Genomic DNA, 19,910 nt, shown 5'->3' on the forward strand with positions numbered 1-19,910 from the left:
AGTCTGGAAAAAGTGAGTTCACGCCTCAAGAGTAATGTCAGGTGGATTCAACTGTTTACACTTCATGGAGTAACTCTATTGTACTTCACCAAAGCACAAAGAGTCTCTTTACAAATATGATCCATTTAAAAATAATGAAGAGAAACGTTGGATCTCATTGCGCTCATTTTTGGCCAAAGAACTCGAGGAATGGTAATATATATATATATATATATACTGAATGTGCATATTTTTGTGGACACTGATTTCCTTTTAGATTTGTAAATAGTCTATTTATGATTTTATTTTTTTATTTAATGACTTGTATTTCAAACCACTGCAGTATGAGGACGCCACTACAGCAGCTGTTTAGGATGATTGTGTGTGATGGGTGTCACTTTAAGTGTGAACTTATAAATGTGTCTAAAAGTTTTTATGAAACCTATAATAAACTTCAACCTTCACAGACGGGACTTTTGTGATGCTTTTGTTATAACAGGCTCATCCTTACCCTTGCTGTGAGGAATACGAGGTGGTAAAGAACAGCCCTGTAGGGTGACGAGGTGAGGGTGTTTATTGCTGCCTGGGTCATTGAGGAAGAGTTGGATTTGGTTAAAAAGAAGCGGCTTAGATAATTTTGAAAACCTGAGGCAGACAACTGGTGGAAAAAGTGTTAACAGGACCCCTTTGTTGCAGGGAATTAGTCGCTTCCTTTACCCAATTTGTCCCTCTTCTTACAAAGGCAAGAAAACGGAGCGAAAAATAGAATTTTACACGAGGATTTATAATATCACGCAACTAAAGACATCAGAGCTTTAACTGTTCCTCAAGGTGCTCCACAATCTTAGCTCTGTGTTTACATTATATGGCGCTTTCTATTTAAAAACCATGGCTGTAACAGTCATCGTGTGTCAGCCTGCAGTGTCTTCTCGTGTTTCCAGCGCCGATGTTGTGTGTTGCAGTGCATTAACACACGCTAATCAGATTTGTATCATCCATCAGGACAGAAATGCATTAATAGACTCAAACAAGCAAAGACAAAATGAGTAATTTAATTTATCCAGCACACGAAGCTGCCCCCACGCAGACATGGATGTCTGTGAGCACATATGTGAAAACAGTGGCCTTAAATAGTCCTTTTTTTTTCTACATAGTGCCACTCAGTAAAAGAAAAAACCCCTGAAGCCCACATTCAAAGGACAGTGCAATGTCTCCAGCTGCTTTAGCTTACAATTTTATGATAGTGCAGTGACAGTCACATATAGTACTTCTATTATCTTCACATTGAAATAGCTTTACAGATTAAATATACACCATGAACATCCTGATATTGTCTGTGATGTTTAACTAGTGGTTAAGATTAAGTTTGATTATTTCAGTTCAACAGGTTATACCACAGCCTTTTTACCACATAACAGTATAGAGGTATATCTCTGTAGATTTGTTTATGTTTTTCTTGCACAGCTGGAATTATTGATCGAGTGTTTCCAGATATATTTTTATATCTGGAAACTTATTTCAGTGCATGAGAAGCCCTCCTGCTTGCTCAAGACGATCGACGGTAGGTGATGCGCAAGTGCTGCATCAGGGGCTGGTTGTCTGTTGCCATAGAAACTGTCTGCTCCAGCTTCCCGTCAGACCGGAGCTGAAACACTCTGCAAATCTAAAGAGGGGAAAGCGAGCAGGAGTCACTTTATTGATCACAAGAGGTTTGATGGCCAAGTGTCATATTTAATCCTCTTATTTCTGCAGCTCAGTGAGTGCGTCTTGCAGACTCGGGATTAGCTTTACCTGCTTTACGTAAGGCTCTTTTGCAAAAGAGGTTCGGGCTAGTTGCAGGGACTGCAGGCTCAGCTGCTGCCCTGTCAGCTCTCCCTCCTCGATTTCCACCAGACCTGCAGCAGACGACACAAGGGGTATCGTGTGGGTATTGAAAGAAGGGTAAATCACTGGAAAAAAATAATTAATTTGCCACAAATGTGATCTAATAAAAGCTTTTTATCACTGCAGTAAGCTTTGAAAAAATACTGTTTGAAATAGTTTTCTTTCCTGTGGTTATTGAATGTCATAGCAGGAAAACACAGATGAGTAAAACACATTTACTCGGCCCTGTAAGCTTGAATATCAGGAAAAGCCAGCCAAAAGCAATCCAGACATTATTGTGTTGTTTTTTGCACTGAGAGACACTTTTGGTCCCCTAAAGAGGATTTATCCAGAGCAAAAAAAGAAAATTACCAGCACTGTAATAACATTTTTAAACATTTTGTCAGTTCACCTTCATTTAAAAATACTGGTGGCCACCAGTGCTGAGACCAGTGTTACCCCTCAGCCTCCTGGTGGACACATCAATGGTATCAGTTTCAAAATCCTGTGACGACAACACCCCATCAGGCTGTAGGGCCTACAGGCTTGTGGGGTGGTTACTGGTGATGACGAGCGAGGCTGATGCACATTTACAAAAGGTACATCGGGACTCATCACATCACATGACCTTTACAACTGAACCAGAGTCCAATCTGATGAAAAAAAAAAAAAGTGAATACAATGACGTGAATTTCACCTGAGTTCTGTGCAATGATGAAGGCCACTCTGTTAGTCCCCGGCTGCATTCGAACAAACCCGCACTCTCTGTGCAGGGGCTTCTTAGACTCGGCATGAAATGCATTGAACCTGTAAAACACGACATCAGTGGGAGATCATGTGACGTCCGGTGACGAGCTCTTGTTATCGGCAGATTTTATTAATTTTATTCCAGTTGAATTTAAATGAAATACACAAACTTAAAACTTACACAAAAGACATTTTCCAGCGTGTTAAACTTAAGCATAATTTATGAGTCTGTTCTCTTGAAACACTGAACTCAAAGTCACACAGTTCACTCGTAAGATATTCTGACGTGCAGAACAGCCAGTGACCTTGCAGTTATATTGACTAAATGTTCCAATCTATAAATATCTGTTATTACTTGATTTGCCACTTCTTCATATAACCTACATGAAGTTGATGACTGGTTGTCCTACATGACTGAAATGCAGCGTCTCTGTGTAACGGAAAAGTTTTATGGTGGGGAAGGAGCCCTCTCCTGGTTCATCACACTCCCAGGTGCCCAGAAGCCATTCCAGAGGGAGGAGGGTGGGGTTCAGCTCCACTGATGGTTAAAAAGATAAAGCACAAGACACAAACAAACAAATTACGCAGCATTACTATAAAAAAAGAAAAGAAAAAAGAAGCTTCATCATGTAATCATGTAACAGAATCATTTTCTGAAGGATTCAAACTGGATTTGTTTGATTTGCTCCTTGGGCAGATAGACTTAAAATCTGAACCATCTTCAGTTAAAAGAAAAATGTCATGGCATGATAATGTTTAATACCAAATATATTTAACAGAAGCTCTCTTTAATCAAAAAGATTAGGATTTTTAAACTCTTTAAACTTCCACTAGAATTTTTTCTTATTACTTAAAAAAAACAGTCAGAAAGTCAAGCACAGAACACGTTTTTGTGTATCAGATGGGCAGAGATAAAAGCAAACTGCACACACTTTGTTAAGTAAAATAACCCACGCTCTTTGTTTAACTACGTGCAGACTCAAAGACCATTTAGAGGCAGGGAAAAAACCTCCGACAGGAACGTTCAAACTTGCATACATCTATTTTTAGGGAACCAGAAGAAGGAAAACACAACACTACATGCCAAACAGTAGCTTCCATCCAAAATGGCTTTAAAAGAAGGAGCTTTTTGGCCAGTTTCAACAAATGTGGAGATTTTGTAGCAAGAAAAAGAAGTCTGAGGCTAAATCCCAGGAAAATATGTCACATTTAGAGAAATGGGTATAATAGAGAGCCAGATACTTGGACAGGCAGACTTTACCAGAGAGAAATGTTCCCAAGCAAAAAAAGATGAGCTAAATTTGTCACGTCATTCAATGCAGTGGAACAAAGCATTAAAAACAAATTAAGATTTACTGAGACTGATAATATCCACAAATTACTCTTAATCAATTTTAGGAAGCATGATGTACATGGCATGCATTGTCTCCAAGCAAACCGCCAACAAACATGACTGGGTAAAGAAAACAAAACTATATCTATCTATCTATCTATCTATCTATCTATATGTATGGAGAGAGAGAGAGAGAGAGAGAGAGAGAGAGAGAGAGCCTGAGAGGTTTTGCAAAGAATAATTGGAGAAACTCCCCAACAGTAGGTGTGCCAAGCTTGTAGCATCAAGCTCAGAGACTTGAGGCTGTAATTACTGGCAAAGGGGCTCAAGCTAACTTTTTTTTTTCTCCACATTTTTTTTCCGGGTAGAATTTTGAACACTGGATTTAATCCATGTTGTAAAAAGGCTGTAACTTGATAAAATGTAGAATAAGTGAAGTGCTGTAAATACTTTCTGGATGCACTGTAAGCAAAATTATTGTAGTCACCACATAGGAAGGAGGAGACATCTGTTAATTATTTTATTAACTGTAACCCTTATTTTCCAACTCTTTACAATGTCACAGCTTTTTAAGCTGTAATAATAAAATGATGATTTTAAGGCAAATGACTGGAGTGTAAATGTGCCAGTTTGTGAAGGGGAATATCCGCTGCATAGTGGAACTCTTCATGGTGACTCGAGCGCACTACAAATCTCTGGCATTACAGCAAAGCTGCTTTTTCCATAAACTCACCGTTTCCCATTTTCTTTGTGATGTTCAGCCATGTTTTAGATGTTACAACACCTCTTTATTTGAGCTTTGAGAATTAAAGTTTACCACCATCTTCTGATACCTTAGGGTATTTACAACCAGGTGAAACCAGTGGAAGAATCCATGGACAACACAATACTGCTGGAGGAACATTACCTACAAAACAGCCTGAAACCAGCTAAGCAACAATTATTATGCAGAAACATGCATGTTCTATTGAAATTACACAACAGGGAATGAAAGCGTGGCAGTAAGGTAGCATGCATAGTGCTGTTAATTATCTGAAAGCAATATTCCTGGTGGAAAAAAAAAAGTTTTTCTTTAAACTAACGATACTTTCCAGTACCACATTACCAAATCAAAAGTCTCATAGTTTATCACAAGATAAACTTCACCATTACTGGCTATTTCAATTTGAGGAATTGAACAATGTGATGTGATCCAATAATATAAAAATTCATTTTAAAACACTACCTCTCAATCAAGTAAAATAAACTGCAAAAAAGGTTTTGATGATTTGGAAATAAGTGAAGCTGCATTTATGAATAACACAATATGAGAACATAATCTGGTCCCTTTCATTGGCATTCTGGATAAAGCAGAGGCAAGTCAAACAAGATGGTAAATGGAAATTTCCAATCTCACTAAAACCTCGAAGCACCTTACAATATGAGCCATTCACGTGTCACACAGGGACACTTCAATGTGAAGAAGGTCAATTCCTGAGCCAAAGCATAGAGGAGCTTTCTGCTTTAAGTTCTATTTTTCCTTTGAGTTTGCAGTGTGAGTCTGGTCAGGTTTAAGTACCTAAACTACTCAGTAGGATTTAGTGGAGAAAAAAAGAAAAAGAAAACAGGTCATGGAATTTGATAAAATATGTCCTTTCAACAAGCTAAACGACATCCTACTGGTTTTGTGGACAGAAAGCCTTGAAGGTCATCTTCTTCTAAAAGTGCAGCTGAGGTGTATCATCATAGGGAAAGGGCTGAGCGTGGAAGAAAGTCAACTAAGGCTGCACGCTACGAGAGCGAAACAGTAAACACATCAAAAGAAATTCACTATTTTTCCATTAGAGACAAGAAGTGGTGGCTGGGGTAGGCAGTGCCCATTCTGAGAAATGAATGTTAAACCAGTCTCTGAACGAAATCACTTTATTTACCTACACGCCCTCTCTTATTATTCTTGCTTGGTGTCTTAGGTCCTCCCTTAGAGGTGCGAGAAAAATACGGCAACGCAACAGGCATTTAACGTGTTATTTTAAAGCAACGTCAATTTGAAAACACAGCTGGAGTTAGTGCTCCTCCTAAACAATAGAATTTAATTTATCTTCACACCCATGCTACAGACTCTGTTAAGTGAACTGAAGAACCCATTTAGCTGCCCTCAGTGTTCCAACTTAAACACCTTTGATTCTTCTCCACTTGTCTCTCTGGTTTCTAAAATTTACCAGTCCCTTATATAGTTTCACAGCTGATCTTATGTTTTACCAGCTCTGTGTTTTTTCACCTGTTCACTTGGTGGATTTCAACGGCACCATTTAAAACGTGCAGAAAATGCAGCACACGTGCCTCATGGGTCCACTTCTGCACCCAGAGTGATATCTTTTGTTTTTCTCGTGATTTGCCTTTGCAATCTGAGACAAATATTTATGTAGTGTCTCCTTCCATATGTGTGTATAGCTGCAATCGTGCATACTGGTTCATAATTGTGGTTTAAGGCAACTTTTTTTTTCTTTGAATTTGTTGTAAAGGTGGACTGACTTTTGTAAGTACCCTTTAAAATTTACATTTAACGGGTATTAGTGTTGATTTTAGTTTAGTGGACACAGTCTGTATGATGTTGTTTTTTAATGACATAGCAAAGTGACTTAAGCCAAATGCTGACTTGACAAAGTTGGTTGTCCATCCAGTTCATCTACTCTGGTCCCAACCCTGTTGTTCACAACCGTTATGAATTTGAACTGCAGGTTTGAGAGAACGGGTTGCAGCAAGAAAGCCATTGCTAAGATGCCAGAATAAAACAAAGGGACTTGCCTGGGCCATGAAACACCGCTATTGGAGTACTGAAGACTGGAAGAAGGTATTATGGACTGATGAATCAAAATTTGGAACCTTTGCTTCATCACACAGGATCTTTGTACAGCTTCGAGTAGGCAAAAGGATGGTTCCACAGTGTGTGGCATCAACTGTCAAACATGGAGGAGGAAGTGTGATGGTCTGGGGCTGTTTTGTTGGATCCAAGGTCGGTGACTTGTACAGAGTAAGAGGCACCCTGAACCCAAACAGCTACCACAGCATTCTGCAGTGCCCTTTGGTATGTGCCTAGTATGTGCCTACAGCAAGATAATGACCGAAAACAAACCCAGTGTCTGGGCTAGTAATCAACAATGTAATCAATAGTAATCAACAATAGGGCCGTAATGATGCACTGAATACAGATCTTGATTCAAATGTGCTGTATTCATTTAGTCTCACATTAGAGCAAAGAACTCCACATGCATTAATCAGCGCATGCTTGATTGTGCACACATGGTCAGCACTCGCATCTAAACTGCAAAATATTTACCGTTCAGCTGTGTGCAGGACCTCAAAGTTATTTCAGATCTTCGCTGCACTGCTGCGTCTCAGCGCACTAAAGGTCAGCTCTGCTGCGTAATTCTCTTTGGCCTCGTTGAGCCACTCCTGCGAAAATGCCTCCAGACCTGCAGGTCAGGTCACAGTGAGGTATCCAGGTCGAGCAGTGACCCACATTTGGGAGCTGCTCTCGTAAAGGGTTTATGCCTCACTGTTCCTTAGTAGTTTCTTGTGGGATTTCTGTTACTGAATCTTATATGTAGGAGGTGGTTCTTGAAGCTGAAATTTTCCATCCATTCGCTTATCCTTTTCAGGGTCGCGGGGGGCGCTGGAGCCTATCCCAGCTGTCATAGGGCGAAAGGCGGGGTACACCCTGGACAGGTCGCCAGTCTGTCGCAGGGCCAACACACAGGGACAGACAACAATTCACACTCACATTCACTCGCACATTCACACCTAGTGGCAATTTGGATTATCCAATTAACCTATCCCCACAAGCTGCATGTCTTTGGACGGTGGGAGGAAGCCGGAGTACCCGGGGAGAACATGCAAACTCCACACAGAAAGACCCCGGCCTGATGGTGGAATTGAACTCAGGACCTTCTTGCTGTGAGGCAACAGTGCTAACCACCATGCCACCGTGCTGCTCAGCTGAAATTTTAGTAAAAAAAACAAAAACAAGACAAAACAAAACAAAACAAAACAAAAAAAATCCACCTCTTTGTCCAATGCTTTGCTGTTGTCATAGAAAATAAAAGGGCACTAATGCAGTCAGGGAGCCTTATTAGCTTTTAAAACACATTTATATATTTCCATCCAGGAGGAACGAGCCTTCAATAATAATAATGATAATAATGATAATAATTTAAAAAAAAATAAAAATAAAAAATAAAAAAATCACACTGCATCCTACACTACAGTTGCGCTGTCCTGTGACAAGACTTTGAAAGTGCATGATGAATCTTCTCTGAATATGCTACATCGCTGGTCAAACCAAAGCCCTGCGTGACCGGCTCATTTGGTTTAATGATGGAGGGCAAGAAGGCAGAAGTGGTGTCCCACAGGAAGAAAAAGAGAGAGATAACTGAAGCAATTTTGGATGCTCAGGGCTCTAGAGTGTGACCAATTTGGTTGCACATGCGACCTAATTTCTCAATGGTGCAACTAAAAAAAAAATCCTAGGTCCAACCGGTGCGACCAGCCGTTCAAATAAAAAAAGAAAAAAAAAAGTATCCTAAACTGTGAAAGTCTCTGTGTGGTCAGACACACATTTTGCCCATATCGTGGTCTAAACCAGTCAGAGTCAAAATTGAATCGAATCGTACTGATTATATAAATCATTGACAATACCCAGTCCTAGTAAGTAGCCTAGGCTGTGGATGTAGCTGTGGGTAATGAGAAAAGAACGATTTATAACTTTTTTATTAAGTTAAGGCCCGATCCATGTGAAATTCACAGCCAGTGCTCTGACACGGAACCATCAACCTCTCAGGTTATGCCTAACACTGGTCTGGAGACGGCATCAGATAGTGAGCCACATACGATCGACTCCGAGCCAGACCCCACTGAAAGTAAAAGGGGGAAAGTGTATATGTAGTGTATTTCAAAGAGAGTGGTTTGACCCGTTTCCCTGGCTAAGATACAGTAAAGCTGACAACATGATGAACTGCATTTACTGTCATGAGTTTGGAAAGACCATGGCAGTCCTGCTAATACGTTCCAAATCGAAACGCTAAAAACGCACAGTGTATCCTGAAAACACATTATATGATGTGATAAATGCACTACCCAAGTGTCCCCTCTCCCCATGCCTTTTTGCAGCAGGCAGCAGCAAACAGGCCTTCAGAGGAGTCCGAGATGATGATTACGTTTGACATTGCCTACAATATTGCCAAAGAGTGCCAAAGCACTTAAGCACAAGCACTTTTTCAGTAACTTATCTTTCTGGTAGAACTGTGCTCCAAATAAAGAATTACAAATCAATATTGTCTGTATGGACAGAATTTTTTTCAAGTGAACATGTAAAACTGTGGGGTTAAGAGATTCGGTTGAAAAATTTGGATGCACCTCACATTTGTGCTGGTGCACCTAAGAAAAAAGTCTAGAGCCCTGCACTAGGTGGCGTAATGTTGCTGCAAACGAAGGTCTTCGTTTTACAACAACCTCTCATGTAAATCGAAACCTTAAATCTAAACGCTGTTGATATGAAAGATAAAACTGAGGACTTGTCCTCGCAGGACCGTCACAGGAGCAGCTCGGTCCTTCCGGTGGTAGTTTGTTTACTGTTAACGAGGCTAACTTTGAAGTTAGCTTGGTTAAGTTAAAGATAGAAAAATAACTGTGCAGTTGGCTTGAGTTAAAGTGCAAAGAGAGTTCGAATGACACGAAAACAAAGATACTACACTTATAAACGTCTGAGCCTTTATAAGTAACATTAAAAGTCAGCACAGTTAGCTTGTGCTTACAGGAGCTGATGACGATTGAGAATAATACTACCAGTATTAAACTGTTAAAATGTTGTTGTTGTTTTTTCAATTTAAAATAAAAATAAAAAATAACCTACCCGTGTTATTGACAGGACAGGCCATTACAGTCGGTTTCGGAACAGCCAAACTTAGCCAGTACTACAGAAACGTCACTCCACGCACAGCGCGGTGTTGACGCAGAATGATGTAGATTTACGCAAGGCATCCTGGGAAACGTAGTATGCACAGAGAAGTACTCCCTTCTTTTTCTTCTTTCGTCTGCTCCCTTTAGGGGTCGCCACAACGGATCATTTGAATCCACCTCATCCTGTCCCTAGCGTCCTCCTCTGTCACACCAGTCCAGCTGTCATTCCTCTTCTCTCCAGAGCATACCATGCAGAACAGGTGTTTGATAAAATAAAGCTCACTTTATTGACATTTTCAGTGCACTCACCATGGGCCCAATAATATCTGTTTATTTATTTCATCATTAGCCTACTTATACAAGAAAAAACTGTGTTTTTCTAAAATCCCTGTAGTCATAAAAGCATTCCCAAAATGTATGCACAGTTCCAACTGTCCTTCATACGGACACTGAGTGTTCTTTTCTTTAAATTCCCTAATGAATTAGTACATAGTCAGTGGTTTAGGAATATAGGCTCTTAAGGCTTGCTTTTTTTGCAGTTTTTCAGAGCATCTGCCAGGGCGTGCAGTGCCATGTCAGCATTAGTCTTCTCACAGTTGTATCCCATCAATCCAATCCTCATCACCTAATTAAATGAGAGATGGAAAGCACATTACATGAGTATACTCTGCAGCAATTCAGCAGGATGATTCAGAAAGCTGCTCAGACACCAAAGTGATGACTTTGCTGTTGTTAAAAAGCCATTGTAATTAAACCTGTCACACAGTACCTGGAAATGGTCCTTAAACATTATATCTTTGTTTGTCTGGATTAGTTTGATTCAAGACAAGATATGCATGTTAATTTAAGAGAAAAGGACAACAGGACAGGAAGCTGAAAAGCTAGAACGCCCTGAAACTACTACTACACATCAGAATTAGTTACCACCAATAATGACTGTAAAATTAACTCACCATGCCAATGGAAGGGCCCAGTCCTCCTGTCATCTCCATGTGGTGATGTTTCATGATATATGTCAGCATCTCCCTCCAGTCGTAGCCTTCAGGGATAGCAATGGTGGTGACGGAGGGAAGCCTCAAATCCTGCAGGACACATATAAAAAATGGCTTTCGTCGCAACACAAGGAAAACTGCTCCAGTGAGTTTAAAAGCAACACAAATATAAAGCTAAGTTGTACAGTGTTGTTTTGTTTGTCTCTATTATTTTGTTTCATGTAAATATCCCCTTTATTCTCTCTGTGTATCTATGTTTTCATGGCACCACGATGCTATTTTCTTGCATTTCTGTCTCACTCTTTCGGGGACGAATAGCTTGAGGCCCAGATCCTCCAGTCCTCTGTACAGGTAGGCTGCTACCTCCTTGTGCTTCTTCCAGGACTCCTCCAGCCCCTAGAGGGAGACAAAGATTTATTGTGTTTAGAAATAAATACCTAAAAGGGTAGGGACTTGATCATTGATAGTGTTCCTGTCAGTAATACCAACTCAGAGGTTACTAAACAGACAACGATTATAACATTTATTTTGTTTGACTGGGATCACTCAGATGCCTGGAGTCTAAAAGATCATGTAACTACCAAAGGAAGCATGCACATTTTGCCTCACATAATTTACTCCATTAGTTAGCACAAACATAAAAGAGAAGGCAGTTCACTCACTAAAATACTGACTGTATAACATACTTTTCAGTTAGATAATTTCAAAAGACAACTCACATCCTCAGTTCTCAAAAAGCTGGGGCACTGTGCATTAATTGGCAACAGATCAGTAACATGATTGGGTATAAAAAGAGCATCTTAGAGAGCAACATATGTTTCCATGGCTTCATATTAGCAGAGCCCTGCAGTCCAGACTTGTGACTAAACATCATGAAACAAAAGACATGACAAAGAAGAGCCAGGACGGTCGAGGAGCTAGAATATGATATTAGACAAAAATGGGGCAGCCTTCCTCTTGGTCTCTTTAGTTGTCAGACGCTTATAGGCGGCTTTTAAAAGAAGGGATGCTACACAGTGATAAACAGTACCCTATCCCAATTTTGTTGAGACATGTTGCTGCCATCAAATTAAAAAATTACCCTCTTTTCATAAAATGGTCCATTTTGTCAGTTTAAACACTTGATATGTTTTCTGTGTTCTGCTGTGAATGAAAAATGGCTTTATGATACTGTAAATCATTGCATTCTGTTTTTATTTGTACTTTGCATAGTTTCCGAAACCTTTTTGGAAATCTGTGTTGTATACAAAGAATAACAGTATCTAGAAATTACAGATTTTTTGTTCAGAAATGTGACTGAAGAAGTTGGGAAATATCCCTTTACCCTCTCAGCAAGAATGGCCAGACTCTCTCTCAGGGCGAAGAATCCAGACACTGGACCGGTGTGGTGGTATCTAAAAGCCACATGACACAATGACACTTTTACAATTCAAGGTTTAGTAGCTTGAATAATATTTTTGAATTTTTTTTTCTCATTCTAGGAGTTTTCCTGCAACATTTAACTTTAAACTAAAGTTTAGAGGGTATTTGGAACTACCAACAATCAGCTTGTAATCAGTTATCTGCTGTGGACTTACACCCTTGCTGGTTTGCCATCGCAGCCCCAGTAGTTGGACAGATGTGTCATATCAAAGAGGTAGGAGACTGGTTTTGTTTTCCTGTTAAACATCTTGTGGCTGTGCAGAGGAGATAGCATTGCCTGAACTACTTTTTGCTTTTTTGTGTGTTTTTTATTTTAAATATTTGTAACAATTTAGGATAAGATGCATGCATAACCACTCCACCGTCTCCCTCCTTACCATGCTCTGTCATTAAAAGAGATGGGTGCTGTACCAGGAGGTGCATTCAGAGCCTTTTGAGAACCAGAGTAGAGGATATCGATATCTGGAAACACAATAAAAGACGGATTAAATCCCACACAGGCGCATCTGATGGTAGGAGAGGAAGTTGATCTTTCATCACCGCCTTACTTTGCTTGTCCATAAAGATTGGTGCCGCACCGAGTGAAGCGACTGTGTCGACCAGGAAAAGGCAGTCATGTCTGCGCGAGATGTAACAATGAGGAGTGAGAAATATGACACTATAATCTGTTATGCGCTGTTTTAGACTGATGTGGTGGGAGGCTCACTTTCTGCAGATGTCTCCAATGCCATCAACTGGGTGACACAGACCAGCAGAGGACTCCCCGTGTGTGAGGAAAAACAGGCCAGGCTTGTGCTTTTTTATGGCCTACGGCGAGATGTGAAGACAAATTTAATCATGTGTGCATGGTGTAAGTGAATCTTAGTGATTTACCCAACTTAACCCTTACATACTGTTCAAATTTCATGCCTTCACAGATTTGTTTCAGCCACGCCAGGCTTTCCCTCATAATATACAAAATTTTAAAGTACAGCTCTATTTAGGATGTATCGATAGCCTGTCTGACATAAATAGATGATTAAACCTTAGTTAATGTTTCAGAAGTTTTATAGCACCCTTTTTTGTAGAAAAAAACATCTACTATCACATAATACCATTTCTCTAAGGCATGAAGACACTAACAGCCATAATGATTTGAATATATTTTATTGAAAGTGACTATGGTAAGAACATCCTGAAATGCTAGGATTTCTTATACAACTCTTTATAACCATTACAACACTCATCACTGCTATATGATTAAAAAATCTCAATCACTACCATATATTATATAATACCATAACAATGAATATTAACAATATTCATTTAACATTAATTAAAACTTTGAACACAAAATGTGCTTATTGCAAACTAGTCTGTTTGTTCACAGCAGTGACAGGAGTGCGTGGGACCTGCACATGTGTTCACACACTCTCTGAAATGGCAGCTCAGGTGCCTTTATTATCTTATGACGCCCTTCAGGCCTATTTTGGTCTTGGTCTCTGTTCTAATCTCACTTAGGGCAGAATAAATAGATTTTAATAATCATGGGTGGCATGCTTGCAGGTGTAAATGTAACATATTTTCCATTATTTAGAGTTTGTCTTACTGTCCACTCAAAGTGCTTTGAACTGAAAGTTACACTTTAACTATTCATTATAACAAATACCTCATATACTTATGGCCAGTGTAGAGTCACCAGTTAACCTAACATTGATGTCTTTGGACTGCAGGAGGATCCCAGAATACCCAGGAGACCATGCAACATGCACCCCAGCCAGGATTTAAACCAGGAATCTTTTTTCTGTGGGGCAACAGTGCTAACCACCCTATTTTAAATCTTGTGTCAAGGCACCATGTCTAAATTCACCCTCTGACCACTCCAGGTTTTTTTTCCAATTGTGCACAAAATATCACTGAATACTGCAAAGCTTGTTTTTACTACTTCACTGTTTTGAGATCCCCTCCACGATCCTTCACAGACCAGCAGGACAATTCTGGTGACAGTGTCAGAGGACAGTGTCATGGTCAACCTTTAACTCTGTCACCACTGGCCCATACAAAAATACAGACAGACGTGTATTTTTTGTGTCTTTGTGCACACAGACATGAAACACACACACTTGGCAAGTACAGTTTCACAATTTCAAGATTCCCTAAAACCAACGTTTTCCTTTATTTGACCAACACTGACATTTTACAATACTCGCTTTAGGTATATTCATCAAAGTTAGGGCAGAAAGAAAAGACTTGAACAATATGTAAGGATTAAAAATCTCACCTTTAGCATCATGGGCTCGGGCGGATATTTTTATTTTATTTTATAGTAATAATTTCTCCTTCAACAATATCTTTAAATACCTGCTCAATTTCCGTATTGGTGAAATATCCTCCAGGCGTTTTTACCATTCTGTGTACATTGGCACCTACAGATAAAAACATATTCTCTGTAAGCTACTGAATAAATACATAAATTGGCTAATAGTTAAACAATCGGTATCAATGTAGTGTACTTATTAAGTGTGCGTAAACCTGTGCGTAAACGCTTACCCATCCTCTCTGCAATTTCTGCAACGCGCTTTCCCCAGATCCCGTTGATGGCTATGAGCACGCTCTCTCCGGGCTCCACCGTGTTGAATACCGCACACTCCATAGCCGCGTGCCCGGAGCCGCTCATAGCTATAGTCATGTTGTTCTCTGTCTGAAAGGCATACTGGATTCCTTTCTTGATGTCATTCATGATCTGTGACACGAAGTGAAAATTGGAAATAATTTCAAGTTTAATTTGCCAGGAATGGTCACTGTTGACGCTCAGGTGGGCTGTGCGTAATTACGCACAAGCTTATGTCCTAAGGATACATTTGGTCTTTTGTTGTTGTTGTTTTTAAAAATAAATTTTAACATGAAAAAAAGACAGAGAAGAATTTTTGGTCTGAGTTATTTGTGTGCCAAAAACAACTTAAAATCAAAAATTTCAATCTAATAAAGCAATTTTAGTGGTAAAAATGATGATTAGGCCTTGCCAAAGCAAAGATGGAAAACAAAAATATCCACTGGTCACAAACTTACAGAGCTAGTCCAGATTCACCACATTAGGAAGCCGTTCCTATTTCCCAGATAAAAATAATTTGAATTTCCAGTATAAATTAACTCAAACAAAAAGCACTTACCTCATACATTTCTGGGTGCAGGTGACCAATTATTGGTCTGGACCCTGCAGCTAAGATGCGTGGAGGAACGTTCGACGGTCCCGGTCCGAACAGGTAACGAAGAGGCACCTCCAGTGGTCGCAGCATGCATGCCGGCGGCGGTATAGTGACGGAGGACATGGAGCGGTCCTGGCGCAGCAGCACTGGCGCGCTCCTCGCGGCCAGCGGACCTTCGAGGGCCGCTGATGTCTGCTGGGCGAGCAGGGCGCCCCGGCTGAACAATGCCCGCTGCATCATGGCTGATGACCCGATACTGAGAAGCTTGCGTCCGGTGAGGTCACTTATGCGAGACAGTTAGACTGAACCGGAGTGTGTGACAAGGTGAAGATTTAAAACAAACAGGTCTTTGACCTGCTGGCCACGAAGTGTTGTGCGTCACACTTAAGGGTTGGCATCTTGTGCATGACGACACACCAAATAGCAATGCATGTAGTAATGAGAATGTACTGTTCTACACATTTATTTATTATAGCCTAGTTTTTGTAGCTTCCTGTTCTCATGCTAGAGATAGTGGAAGCTTTTAAACTTTTTTTTAACGTTTTAAACTTTAAACTTTAAGCCTCTCATATCATAATTTTATAAGGGCCTTTTAATGTTGGAAAAACTATATGTGGAGATTAAAAACCATTTTGGGAAACCTTTCATTGCATTAGTAATAAACGTGTGTGGGTAGAACTATTAAACATCCTAGTGACACAAGTTATTCAATACTGTTTAGTGTAATTTATACTTAAGTTATGTCTGGCCAAGACTGTCCTGTAAAGACTCAGAGGTCTACTACAGCTTTTACAGTTTGGATCCACCACAACTGGTTTTGGTGACTCATTTCTGGTCTAAATCAACACACTTGACTCTTGAACTATGTGGAAAAATGAAGTCCTACACTTGTCAGCTTAGAACCAGTTGAGGTGAGTTTGTAGGTTAGTTGATTTTGTAACTGCAAGTATTCAGTCTGTAAAGAGGAGTTTCCTCTCAGAGAGCCAATCTGCTCTCTCAGCGGAAGAAGTGGGGCAGGGAAACAAACAGCCACACACCTACCAACCCACCCACCCACCCATCCACTCATATGAACACAACACACTCCAACAAACAACTCGGGCTTATTATCTAATGTGTATGAGTATTGACATATGCTATTATGTGGGGTCGTTCTCTTGATAAGAAACAAAAATATAAATGATCATATGGTTATTACACAAGTGTTTTCTTGTTTCCAAACAGAACAGCAACCTATAGATTTACTGGATATCGGAAATCCAGATAAAGGAGGCAGGATAGAGATATTATATTTTTAAATTAAGAAAAAAAAGTTGTTATAACTTTCAGAGCTACTGGGCACTCTTCACTGCTTCCTCCAAGCTGAACCTCAACATATCTTATTTGTAGTGAAACAGCGTCTATGCTTCAAGCAACAGATGCATATTGGACAGCAATTTCCAAAGCATTAAGTTGAACATATAACTTGATCAGGAGTTGTTCTGTCTGACTTTATAAACGTTTCTACAAATTGACTACAAATATAATCTAGTGTTTGATTCCTTTGCTTTACTTTGACTAATTCTGCAGCATTTCTCAGTTTTTCTTCAGCAGGGTCAGTAGAAGGTTCTGGGTAAATAATTAAACCACTCGTAAATAGGTGGACTTGGTTTATCCTATCACTGGCCTTTGCACTGGACCCAACACTCAAAATCCACTAAAACAGAGCAGCAGGAGGAGGAGGAGCAGGGGAATGATCAACAAAATAAAGACTGTGAGCTCCTTCCCATCTAACCACAGTTAGACTTTTTGAAAATGGCTGTTTTTATGTTTACTAATAATCACAATACTTGCTAACAGTTGTGATGAGAAAGTAGACCCTTAAACATGATTTTTATCACAGTCCAGTGCAGCCAATAGCATGCTATATTTTACTTGAAGCATGTATATTTTTCCCCTCAGTCTGTACTTTACCCCATTCACTTCCCCAAAACATCATGGGTGACCAACTCCTGCACTGGGGTGGACCCTGATAAGTTCTGATTGATTGCACCCTTGATTCTGCTTATGGGTCAGACTCTGTATTGATTGTCTGATTGATTCAGGTGAGGGAGGTGAAAAGGAGAACTACACAAGTTTACAGTGTCAACACAAGTACAGGAAGTGCAGAATTATTAGGCAAGTTGTATTTTTGAGGAATAATTTTATTATTGAACAACAACCATGTTTTCAATGAACCCAAAAAAGTCATTAATATCAAAGCTGAATGTTTTTGGAAGTAGTTTTTAGTTTGTTTTTAGTTTTAGCTATTTTAGGGGGATATCTGTGTGTGCAGGTGACTATTACTGTGCATAATTATTAGGCAACTTAACAAAAAACAAATATATACCCATTTCAATTATTTATTTTTACCAGTGAAACCAATATAACATCTCCACATTCACAAATATACATTTCTGACATTCAAAAACAAAACAAAAACAAATCAGCGACCAATATAGCCACCTTTCTTTGCAAGGACACTCAAAAGCCTGCCATCCATGGATTCTGTCAGTGTTTTGATCTGTTCACCATCAACATTGCGTGCAGCAGCAACCACAGCCTCCCAGACACTGTTCAGAGAGGTGTACTGTTTTCCCTCCTTGTAAATCTCACATTTGATGATGGACCACAGGTTCTCAATGGGGTTCAGATCAGGTGAACAAGGAGGCCATGTCATTAGTTTTTCTTCTTTTATACCCTTTCTTGCCAGCCACGCTGTGGAGTACTTGGATGCGTGTGATGGAGCATTGTCCTGCATGAAAATCATGTTTTTCTTGAAGGATGCAGACTTCTTCCTGTACCACTGCTTGAAGAAGGTGTCTTCCAGAAACTGGCAGTAGGACTGGGAGTTGAGCTTGACTCCATCCTCAACCCGAAAAGGCCCCACAAGCTCATCTTTGATGATACCAGCCCAAACCAGTACTCCACCTCCACCTTGCTGGCGTCTGAGTCGGACTGGAGCTCTCTGCCCTTTACCAATCCAGCCACGGGCCCATCCATCTGGCCCATCAAGACTCACTCTCATTTCATCAGTCCATAAAACCTTAGAAAAACCAGTCTTGAGATATTTCTTGGCCCAGTCTTGACGTTTCAGCTTGTGTGTCTTGTTCAGTGGTGGTCGTCTTTCAGCCTTTCTTACCTTGGCCATGTCTCTGAGTATTGCACACCTTGTGCTTTTGGGCACTCCAGTGATGTTGCAGCTCTGAAATATGGCCAAACTGGTGGCAAGTGGCATCTTGGCAGCTGCACGCTTGACTTTTCTCAGTTCATGGGCAGTTATTTTGCGCCTTGGTTTTTCCACACGCTTCTTGCGACCCTGTTGACTATTTTGAATGAAACGCTTGATTGTTCGATGATCACGCTTCAGAAGCTTTGCAATTTTGAGACTGCTGCATCCCTCTGCAAGATATCTCACCATTTTTGACTTTTCTGAGCCTGTCAAGTCCTTCTTTTGACCCAATTTGCCAAAGGAAAGGACGTTGCCTAATAATTATGCACACCTGATATAGGGTGTTGATGTCATTAGACCACACCCCTTCTCATTACAGAGATGCACATCACCTAATATGCTTAATTGGTAGTAGGCTTTCGGGCCTATACAGCTTGGAGTAAGACAACATGCATGAAGAGGATGATGTGGACAAAATGCTCATTTGCCTAATAATTCTGCACTCCCTGTATTTTGTCCTCTGAGTCCAAACAAAAAGTACACAGTTAAAAAACAGCCTTGCATGTGATTCAGGCATGGAAAAGCTTCACAGCCATTTGTCTGAGATCCCCTGCTTCAGTTAGTTGCCAACAAATTTTACAATTAGCTACACTCTGCTCAGCACCTCTTCTCTCTGTATGTCTGTATCACTCTCTGGGATGAGTCTCAAAACAATGATTAATGTGAAAGTAAAGCTTGGTGAAAGCATTCTTTAGGGATGTGTCCACTTTTAGGATGGGAATAAATATTTTTTCCTTATCAAAAAGATATGCAGGCAAAGCAGAAATATTTCCAGGATACTTGCATCTTGTTGTGCGGTCCTTTGGGTTCTTCATTCAGATCCAGCCAGAGTTTCAGGTCATAAATCCACTATGACTATGAACTGCTGAGACAGCTTTTCTGGATTAGCTTGCATCTCATCTTACTGAGTCACTTAGTGAATTTAAAATGACCTTTAATGTTTTCATTTTGAATTTACTGAACAAAAAAAGGCAATTTTCAAAAAGACATTCCTGTTTGTTTGTCATTTGGCATCCCATTTTATACTGTCTTTGCCATAGTTAGCGGAATTTGAGAGTGACCACTAATCTCAGCTGATATACCCAAGATATAGTGGTAAAAAAATGTTTTTCATTTACCTTTTAGGGCCCCAGCTGTGTGTGGGACGCTGGGATAAAGGCCTGGGCTCTCGCACCTTCACGCAGCTGACTGACCATGACGTAAAT

At 40.1% G+C, this 19,910-nt stretch overlaps 2 protein-coding genes across 2 annotated transcripts; both read right to left on the reverse strand.

The window, feature by feature from the left end:
- Positions 1-1,043: 1,043 nt before the first annotated feature.
- thap4 (THAP domain containing 4) lies at positions 1,044-10,040 on the reverse strand. The gene is made up of 5 exons (XM_085376904.1): positions 9,810-10,040; positions 2,974-3,127; positions 2,540-2,649; positions 1,771-1,874; positions 1,044-1,642 (listed from the first exon to the last, which is right to left on the reverse strand). The coding sequence occupies exons 1-5, from the start codon at positions 9,832-9,834 to the stop codon at positions 1,526-1,528; spliced, it is 510 nt and encodes a 169-aa protein (XP_085233030.1). The 5' UTR covers positions 9,835-10,040; the 3' UTR covers positions 1,044-1,525.
- A 118-nt stretch (positions 10,041-10,158) lies between these two features.
- Positions 10,159-15,777, reverse strand: agxtb (alanine--glyoxylate and serine--pyruvate aminotransferase b). The gene is made up of 11 exons (XM_085376903.1): positions 15,420-15,777; positions 14,800-14,992; positions 14,611-14,675; positions 12,977-13,077; positions 12,819-12,889; positions 12,648-12,732; positions 12,426-12,524; positions 12,173-12,242; positions 11,149-11,244; positions 10,810-10,938; positions 10,159-10,481 (listed from the first exon to the last, which is right to left on the reverse strand). Exons 1-11 carry the CDS (start codon positions 15,693-15,695, stop codon positions 10,374-10,376), a joined length of 1,293 nt encoding a protein of 430 aa, XP_085233029.1. The 5' UTR covers positions 15,696-15,777; the 3' UTR covers positions 10,159-10,373.
- Between the last annotated feature and the right edge of the window lie 4,133 nt (positions 15,778-19,910).

Source organism: Diplotaxodon limnothrissa, linkage group LG18 (genome assembly GCF_057381915.1).
Source record: "Diplotaxodon limnothrissa isolate DT_005_m linkage group LG18, D_limnothrissa_male_GT1.1, whole genome shotgun sequence".
Taxonomy (NCBI): Eukaryota; Metazoa; Chordata; class Actinopteri; order Cichliformes; family Cichlidae; genus Diplotaxodon; species Diplotaxodon limnothrissa.

Bases quoted from the DNA above. Each gene is read 5' to 3' on its own strand.
- thap4 (XM_085376904.1), bottom strand. From the start codon at position 9,834: ATGGCCTGTCCTGTCAATAACACGG. The intron at 3,128-9,809 runs GTAGGTTATTTT...TTTAACCATCAG, and splicing joins CTGTCCTGTCAATAACACGG to TGGAGCTGAACCCCACCCTC. The intron at 1,875-2,539 runs GTGAAATTCACG...CGTCTGCTGCAG, and splicing joins CATCATTGCACAGAACTCAG to GTCTGGTGGAAATCGAGGAG.
- agxtb (XM_085376903.1), bottom strand. From the start codon at position 15,695: ATGATGCAGCGGGCATTGTTCAGCCGGGGCGCCCTGCTCGCCCAGCAG. The intron at 12,890-12,976 runs GTGAGCCTCCCA...CATCTCGCGCAG, and splicing joins ATTGGAGACATCTGCAGAAA to ACATGACTGCCTTTTCCTGG. The intron at 12,525-12,647 runs GTAAGGAGGGAG...TCCTCTGCACAG, and splicing joins TCTTTTAATGACAGAGCATG to CCACAAGATGTTTAACAGGA.